Source organism: Ixodes scapularis, unplaced genomic scaffold (assembly GCF_016920785.2).
Source record: "Ixodes scapularis isolate PalLabHiFi unplaced genomic scaffold, ASM1692078v2 PGA_scaffold1__304_contigs__length_218370807, whole genome shotgun sequence".
Taxonomy (NCBI): Eukaryota; Metazoa; Arthropoda; class Arachnida; order Ixodida; family Ixodidae; genus Ixodes; species Ixodes scapularis.
The window spans coordinates 52801092-52809997 of record NW_024609846.1 but is presented as its reverse complement, the minus strand read 5'-3'; the positions used below and the strand labels follow the sequence as shown (position 1 = coordinate 52809997).

Here is an 8906-nt window from a genome sequence, read left to right as displayed (position 1 = left end):
CTTTCCAGGGCCGTGTTACAAGGCGGAACTGAAGAGATGAGAAGGAAAGACAAGCTCTTCGCCTTACAACGAACTCATCGCGGAAGTTCGATGTAAATATTTTTGCTATATCGAACTGATCGCAGCGTTTCCTGCTGTTCGTTATATACGGGTTTGACTGTGCGCACTGCTTTTGAGTATTAAGCCTGTAAATATGCTTAAAAATTATTCCGTTCTGTTATCAAAATGAATTTCGCATTGAAAATATAAAATTTCGCATTTAAAAATCTAAGTTTCCAATAGGAAGTGTATTCTGCTCTAATGTTTTACAATATTATACTTATAGATAGATTATGTAGCGCATGGGGTTTAGGCTTGAAACCTCTCCAATCATGGCACCGGTGGAAATTGTCTGAAAACCTGCTTTCGGCAGTTGCGATTTTATAGTGTTTAGACGTTTAGAATTGCAAACTTGTTATTATACGCCTAACGACATTAATGTCTTTTGTATGAGTATTTATTCAACGTCCCTTAGATTATTATAATAAAGAATAAAATATACAGCTATAACCCATAAACCCACCATCAGCATTTTTTTAGCATATTTAGAGGCTTAAAACTCAAAACTAGTGCATATACCTCTAACGGAATGTATGCTGGCTAAAGGAAAAATCTAAAATAAAACGCGACGCACAAAAATAAAAAATTGAAAGGTATTTTTGTGTTGTTGTTTGGTGTTTTTTTTTTTTTTTTTTTTTACAGCGTCGTGAAATTGAGCAAAATGTGAAAACCTTTTTTGCTTAATAATTTATTTCTCAGTACTCATACGTGATTAAGAAACAAACTTTGCATAATGTGGAAGGCAATGAGAGGTTATACACGTGTTATATTATTTTAAAAACAAAACTAAACATAGTCGACTAAAACAATATCCGCGGTTTAGGTGACAGTTGTTCGCGGAGGCATGTTTAAGAATTTTTACAAAGACTGGATCGACGAATAATCAATAGTAGTTAGAATGTCGTTTTACCGACTTGCATGTATATAACAATAAAAAATAGAGAAGCACTCTTTTGAATATTTTGAGATTGAGAGTGCATGGTTCAAAAACGCCACACACGAAAATCGTCAAAACCCACCATCGGCATTTGCTCTTTTTTAGCATATTTAGAGGCTTAAAACTCAAAACCAAGGCACATACCTTTAACGGAATGTATTCTGGCTAAAAGCAGGGTGTAAAAAAACGTAACGCAAATTTTTTTTTTTTTTTTTTTTTTTTTTTTTTGTACAGCGTGTTGAAGTTGAGTGAAAAGTGAAAACCCTCTCTGTTTCATAATTTATTTGTCAGTACTCGTACATGGTAAAAACACAAACTTTGTTTAATGTGGAAGGCAATGAAAGTTTCTACATGTGGCATTATTTTAAAAACGATACTAAACATATCCGACTCAAACAAAAAAAAAAGAAAAAAAAGATTTTCGCCATTTAGGTAACAGTTGTTCGTAGAGGCGTGTTGGGGGATTTTTACAAAAATTGGAGCGACGAATAATAAATAGTAGTTATAATGACGTCTTACCTACTTGGATGTATGTCACACTAAAAAAATATAGATGCTCTCCTATGAATACTTTGAGATTGAGATTGATTCAAAAACGCCACACACGACAATCGTCAAAACCTCGTTGTTCTTTCCCACTTTTTTGAGATTTTTTTCTCAGAAACTATACATGTTAGGACAATAAAATAAAAAAGGATTGTTCTTCTTAGAACATGCGCCACGAAATATAAAAATTTGAAGCAAAATAAAAATTACGACTGCCCCTCGTTGCCTGAATCCAGATGAAACCGCCCATATATATATATATATATATATATGGGTGATTTCATCTCAAATCGGGCAGGCTAAAAGTGTCTAATTTTTAATTTTCACGACAAAAATAAATGTTTTGGGGGCTTCTACGCTTCGTAACTCGAGAACAAAAAATTTGGGGAACTTGCGGTTTGCGCCCTCCTTCGTTTGAGAAATACCCCCCAAACATATATTTTTTTCGTGAAAATTAAGAACTAGACCCTTTTAGCCTGCCCGATTTGAGATGAAATCACCCATATATATATATATATATATATATATATATATATCGGGTGTTTCAGCGAAGACTGAAAAGAATTCCTAAAGTTAGTGTATTCGACGCAAAAAAATCATTTTCACGGGATGGCATTACTCGTGCTGGCGGGCGTCAAAAAATGCGCGATACTTACCAACTAGCCAGTTAATTAATTAAAGATGACTAATTAACTTTTTAGGATCGTCATTGAAAATCACTAAATTAGTCATTTTCAGAAAGACTGAGCGCGTGAGAAGCGTTGTAGTGCGCTAAAGTTACCACTCGTGGAGCAGGTACAAGCTGCTAATGGTTGCGATAAGGCGCCCGCGCGGTTTTTCCGTGTCTTATCAGAGACGGACAATATATATTACAACAAAAGGCGAAAGCTATTTGAATGGCAGACTGAGTTGTACAGATATGAGGAATGGCCCACCATGTTTAAATAGCCCCGATAATATGCAGTCCAGCTGGGTGACAAATCCAGTAATGGTGAAATCGTTCCAGTATATGTGGGAGAGAGCCAAATATTGATGATAACAACAACGATCATGTGGTTCGCATTGTTCCCGCTTGTGATAGCACCAGCACCCCAATGTAACCCATTGTCCTAAGATTGCAACCAGAGGTTGCAGTAATTATTAATAAAAAATAAATAAATTTACGTGCTGGGAGTCACAGCGCACGTCATATATATTTGCTATTTCTGTACTTCGTCATTATTAAAACGTTCATCGTACTTTCAACTTCTAGTAATATTTCGTTCCATTGGTACGAAAGTAGAATCGCAGCATATTTTGAAGGCGTGTTTCTAGCTGCGCTCAATTGGCACCCTAAATTACAAAATACAATATTTAACTGATCCGTTTTCTTTTTCTTCTTTTGACGGTATTTTAGTTGAATGTTTTTTTATCATAATTAAAATATATTTGTGCTTCATGAGGCCAAGCGATTATAATAATTATTATTACTATTATTATTAAAAAAGGAAGAGGTAAAACAGGAAACAATTGTTCTGGCTGGCCTATCTGTTCCGTATTTTGCCATCCCAGAGTGACCTCCGGTTAACTCGTCTCACTTCAATAAAAAAAAAAATGTGTGTGTGTGCGTGTGCGTGTGCGTGTGTGTGTGTGTGTGTGTAAAGTAAAGTAAAGTAAAGTAACTTTGAAGCAATGGGCCGGGAGGTGTGATATGTAAAAGGAGTGTTCTGCTGGGAAACTACTACAACAAGTGGTACTTGGCAAACCGGTTTCTACGATTTATTTGAAGCTTAATCTACTTGGGCCACGAGGTACAACGTCGTTTTATTCGGGATTCGTTTTACAACAACAGGCGGTCCAGACATAACGGATTCTAATTTTAGAATTATTTGCCCGCGGCAGACAGTGCCGTCCTCACAATTGCGACGCTGCGCAGAACAAGCGCTCTCTCTCTCCTCGCGAATTCTTGTGATCAAAGCCCGGCGAACAGATTATCTGTGTCCATTAGAAGGGAATGAAACCGCCGGCAGCAAAGGCCAGGTTGTCGGTGTCTTCCCCTGGGAGGTATTCCACCTTCCACAGCTTCGTGTTCAGCAATACTGCGTGAAAACAAAACAAACGATTGAAACTACATGCATGAGAAGGACCAATTGTGTTTTGCGTGCGTGCTTGCGTGCGTGCTGGCGTGTGTGTGCGCACACACACACACACACACACGCACACACTAAAGGGTTTCGCATCTGCGGCACTCGCCGTATCATAAATATTTTGCCTCTTTAGTAGTGAAAAAATTCAAAGCACGAAATGTTTATTTATAGAAAAACGATTTTTTAATAATGTAATTTAGACTTATTGTATATAAATCAGATTTTTTTGTGTATAAATCAGATTTATTGTGTATAAATCAGATTTATTGTGTATAAATCAGATTTATTTTATTTAGATCAGATTCATTTCACTTACATGACTGTGCTAGAAATCGGTGAATCTTTACCACTAGATGTATTTTTCAACATGGCAGATTAACTGATCAATTCGTCCGATCACTGGTAGCGACGCGGAAGAAAGAATTACTATAAATGTAAGATAGAGTTTAATGAGCAACTTTCATCGTTGCTGTAGTCGCCCCATTCTTTTAGCTAGTTCGGAAACTATATATTTAATTTTTCTTTCAAATTATGTAGCGTTCTGACTTCAGTGAACGAAATGGAAGGCAGAAACTAAGTTCAATGGCTCAAAAGATCAGTTCTTTTTGCTCGAATTTATATACATATTTCTTGCTCGATAATTATCTGACTTAAATATATATATATAAAAAGTCACATAACAAGCACCACATAATAAACAAACATTAATAAAAATATTTTGCGGGGATTATTTTGCAGGGACGTTTGGATTTAAATCATATGATAGTGAAACTGGTCTGATTAAAATCAAGATTTGAATCGTGATTTGAATCACGATTTATATCATTTTTTTTTATTCTCCACCCTGAAGCGTTAACTAATATGTGAGTAACAACATTTAGTGCCACATCGCTGACTTTATTTTTAGGTCGGAACGTGTTCCCGACAGTAGATTGTTCCGTAGAGAATTTTAGTAAATCGTTTCGGTACCTCCGACCCTCCCGGTAACGATACCCGATAACGATAGGATGCATGCGCAAAGGCGGTGGCGGGGTATCGGGTGTATCGTTATCGGAGTCGTCGGAACGATCTACGAAAATTTAGATCGCTCCGTTTCCGATAACGCTTCCCGACATACAGCCGACGCCATTGCGCACGCATCGTTTCGCTACCGTATAGATATCAGAGCAATCTATATATTAAACCTCTCTGTCATCTTGAATCGTTGTCGTATAATCGGAACGACTTACGAAAACTCCCTATTGGTTCTCCGAGTGATCTGCGGGAAAGTGGACGCGCGGGTATTTTCGAGAACGCGTATCGCCGCGTAAGATCCTATACGGAAACGGTGTCATCTCAATAAATCGTGCGCAGTGGGAATCGATTCATGTGAAGGTCGCGTCTCCGTGGAGAGGGCCTCTAATTAATGCACTATTGGCTGACATGCGTTTATATTAGGCTTTACATAAAACAGCGAACTAGTCGGTGCGCACTATAATCTATTACGGGGACACTAGACAGAACGCGAAACAATGATGAGGGAACGTTGTTCGCAGAGCGTTTCAAAAGCGTGATGGAAACGAACTGTTGCGCCATCGTGTCTGTTGTCTCCCGAATAAGTACGGCAGAATTGTACTGAATACAATGTGTATCGAACGTCTAGCAAGTGCATTTCCTCTTACTTAGCTATTTCTTTCTGTTATTGAACGATGTCGATCGAATTTGGGGGGATCTTTACTTGAAACTATCGCCATTTCCCCGACTTTGGTTGTTGTTGTTGTTGTTTTATAAAATTACTGTAGGGTCGCATACGGTCTGTTGGGACGAATCTGGCCAGTGTTGCCCCATGCTGTAGTATCTGCGAAAAGCCTTCTTTTGAGCAAGAAAACATACTGGTGCTTTCACGCTTTTAGTATAGAAAATAAAGGCGTTGAAACCTGGATACGGCCCGGTCGATTTCGTATATAGGTTCATAATGTGACTAACGTTGTCAATGCGAGCCTTCTGAATGCCTTATTTTTGGTTAGGTCTCACGCAATAAACGCATGCACAAAATTCCTCAGTTATGAACCTGAAATATGAATGTATCAGATGGCGACAGTGCGAAACAAGTTGATATTACCTCTAAATATTGGAAACCTAAAGTGAAACACTAGCTTTTGACTCTCAATGCAGCATTGTATTTTGGGGTTTATAAACGGTTGATGTTCTAAAACAATGATAAAATATATCTTATAACGGCTTTAGTGTACGCCGTCGTTTCACGTGTGTGCATCCTATACCCTCGGTGGGGTTTCCAGACGACCGACTTAGGAGACGTCGGTATAGTTTTGTATAAGCGCTTTCAGATGGCAGCGTTATGTTTAAACTCACGAATGTCTCTGGTCTCGAGCACCAGGTCTAGATCCTGGCACTGCTGGGCGCAGACGGGTTCGGGGAGCAGTCTGACATAGTTGTGTCCCTTTACCTGGGCCAGCCAGACCAGCGTGCTGCCGGTCTCAAAGTCCAGCTGCAAAAAGGAAGGACGATGATGAATGATATACATATAACTAACCCTGAAGTACGTGATCGAGCTTGAGCGTTTCGTGTTTCCACCCGTGTGTGCGCAACAATTCGGATTTATTAATCAATCAATTGGTGACTTTAACCCATTAACGGGTCTAACGCGGAGGTTGCCGCAGACCGTATACCTCAAAGATATCTCGACACGATAATGCACTCTGCACGCTCGTTCACAAGAAAGTTTGAGCGATAATCCCGTGGGCCGTGGCAATTATTCTTCCAGTGGTTCACTCACACGTGCTGCTACGTATACAATGTCCTCTTGACCTAAATGTATCAGTCAGAACTGAGTCGACTTCTGCGCCACATGACGTATAGTTAACACCAGCATTTTAAGTTCAATAATAACTTGTAAATGCTCATCGAGCACTTTATATTGGTTTCTTTGACCAGTATCAAAGAAACTCCAGGACACGAAAATAGGGCGGTCGTATTCCTTCCCGTGTCTGCAGCCATCCGACTGGACGTCAAGACGAGACACGTGTCCTTTCTGCAACTCAAAAGATCGCTCACGCCCGTTCGGAGCTTAACCCCAGAAAACACTCAAAGTTTCCCTAAGGTCGGGGTCACACTGCTTGTATACATCATACACAAGACAATCTGCACATCGAGTTACCGCAATATCAGTGGTTCGTATGCCGCGTGCCAAGCTTCCTCCTTGAACTCATTGTCATATGCGGCATTCGAAGCACGGATCTCGCGGCGACTCGCGTTCGAATCTGTATGTTTATGTGGACTGGAAAAGTTGGGCGATACCGCGTGACGGTGGGGATACAGACAGCCTCGAACACTGTAAGACCGTGGTCGCACTGCTTGCACGCTATACAAAAGGCGGTGTCCACACACCGTCGGAGGCGTGTGTGTATAACGGACTTGTCACACACGAAAACTGTCTGCAGACGTGTTCGAATCATGCACATGTAAGAAGCGAACATGCTTCGAAGATGCTTCAGGCGTGTTAGCGGACGAGGCTCAAATAATGTTTAGACCTAGAAGTTGTCCGCACTGTAATCATCTTCAGATGTAAAAAGCTGGCTGCGCTGCGGCATTTACGTTTTAAGTGCTTACGTCATCCTCAATGTATCCCAACAAGCTGTTTTTAGAGCGGAGCTGTTAAGGGCTAGTTTCCCCAGTATCGTGTCTGTCAGCAAACGAATGATGACACGAAACTCTGGACAGCTACCGCCGTCGCTCATAGATGGCGCAACCTTTCCAGCCTTTCCACTCTGGCTTGCCGACTTGCGGCCGGACATTACTTCATTCCCACCATAGTAGCTCTGCTGGTTTTCCTTCTTCACCAAAGTAAAAGCTGATTATTTTTCTTCTTTTTAATGTTTGAACACATTTTTAGCTTTGTACTTTGGGGGGAAGTCAACGCACCGAATTTCTTAGGGTGAACACTTCCGAGCCTTTTTTTATTCCGAGCGCCAGTCGTGTTCGCAGCACACTTGATTTTCTTCGGGATCCTCCGCGTTGTATATTTCTTCACCTGCGCTATGAAGCGCGTAGCATGCTCGTTTCGTGTTAATGCCCGAGTCCCACTTGAGTGACAAACAGAAACAAGCGACAGCGACAAGCCTCAAACACAAGCAGCATGCTCGCTATGCTACCTTTGGCAGGTGTTTAGTCGTTCGGTGCTCGTGAAGTAACCACGAGTGATTGCGAGCGTGCCAACGATACCCAAGCGTGCGTGATGCTCGTGTTTGAGCATAGTTTCCTTTATTCTACAAAGCCTGTCAAACCGCGAAAGACTCTGGTTTGAGGCTTGTCGCTGTCGTTTGTTTCTGTTTGGCTCTATAGTGGGACTCGGGCCCCACTACAGCAACACGTGCGTCGATGCATAAGGCCTGTGCAACGTGCAACTCTTGGGAAGATTATGGCGGCACAGTGCAGCACTAAGCAAGATTTCAGGCGCTTTGTTCTTCCCATCGCGCAGCACGTGTCTCGAGCATTTTCACAGCAATGAGTCGCGCCGCTTTTCCCAGGACAGAGGGGCTTTCACAACTGCTTTAACTCGGGCAAGGACCCTACGCACAGTTGCGTTTGAGAGCGGTCGAGCGCGTTTGACTGCGTTGCGGCTGCGAGAAACGAAAGCGACTCACGTCACCGGCACATCTGTGAAGCGTAGAATCCAATTCAAGGAAAAGCTTGGCACGCGACATAAGAAACAGGGATGTCCTGGTTTCTCGCAGCTGCAACGCTGTCAAACACACTCAAACGCTCTCCAACGCAACTGTGCGTAATCAAATAATTTGCGCACCTAGAAAAAAAAAAAAAAAAAAAGCTCTTTGTGGTTATATTTAAAAACAACAAAGCTACACATTTATTTACGTCCACTCGTCGCAGTATATATAGAGTAACGACGCCCCGTCTGTTCTGACCAATAGCACACGTGACACCTTGTGCTCACGACGTTTAATCTGGCTTGTGATTTATTCATAGGCAGAACAAAACAGAGGCAACTAAATACAGTATTTGGAAAAGTAAAAGCCGTTTCTGTTTCCTCGTTGGTTACTAATATCATAGGGACACAGTGCAGAGAACGTTGAGTCCCTGTGGAAAGCACAGCCTTCGTGTAAGTGTTGCTGCCTATAATTTTGTTAGAGTACCTTTTTTTATTTTCTCAACTCATAAACAGATTTTTTTTTATCATCCCT

At 41.1% G+C, this 8906-nt stretch overlaps 1 protein-coding gene across 1 annotated transcript in view; it reads right to left on the bottom strand.

Annotated features, from left to right (window-relative positions):
• Positions 1-3565: 3565 nt before the first annotated feature.
• LOC115311576 overlaps positions 3566-8906 on the bottom strand; it is a 35354-nt gene continuing 30013 nt past the window's right edge. The window contains exons 6-7 of the mRNA XM_029970265.3: positions 6061-6196; positions 3566-3660 (exon numbers count right to left, since the gene is read on the bottom strand). Coding sequence (XP_029826125.3) covers positions 3566-3660; positions 6061-6196 — 231 coding nt within the window. The remainder of the gene's footprint in view (positions 3661-6060; positions 6197-8906) is intronic.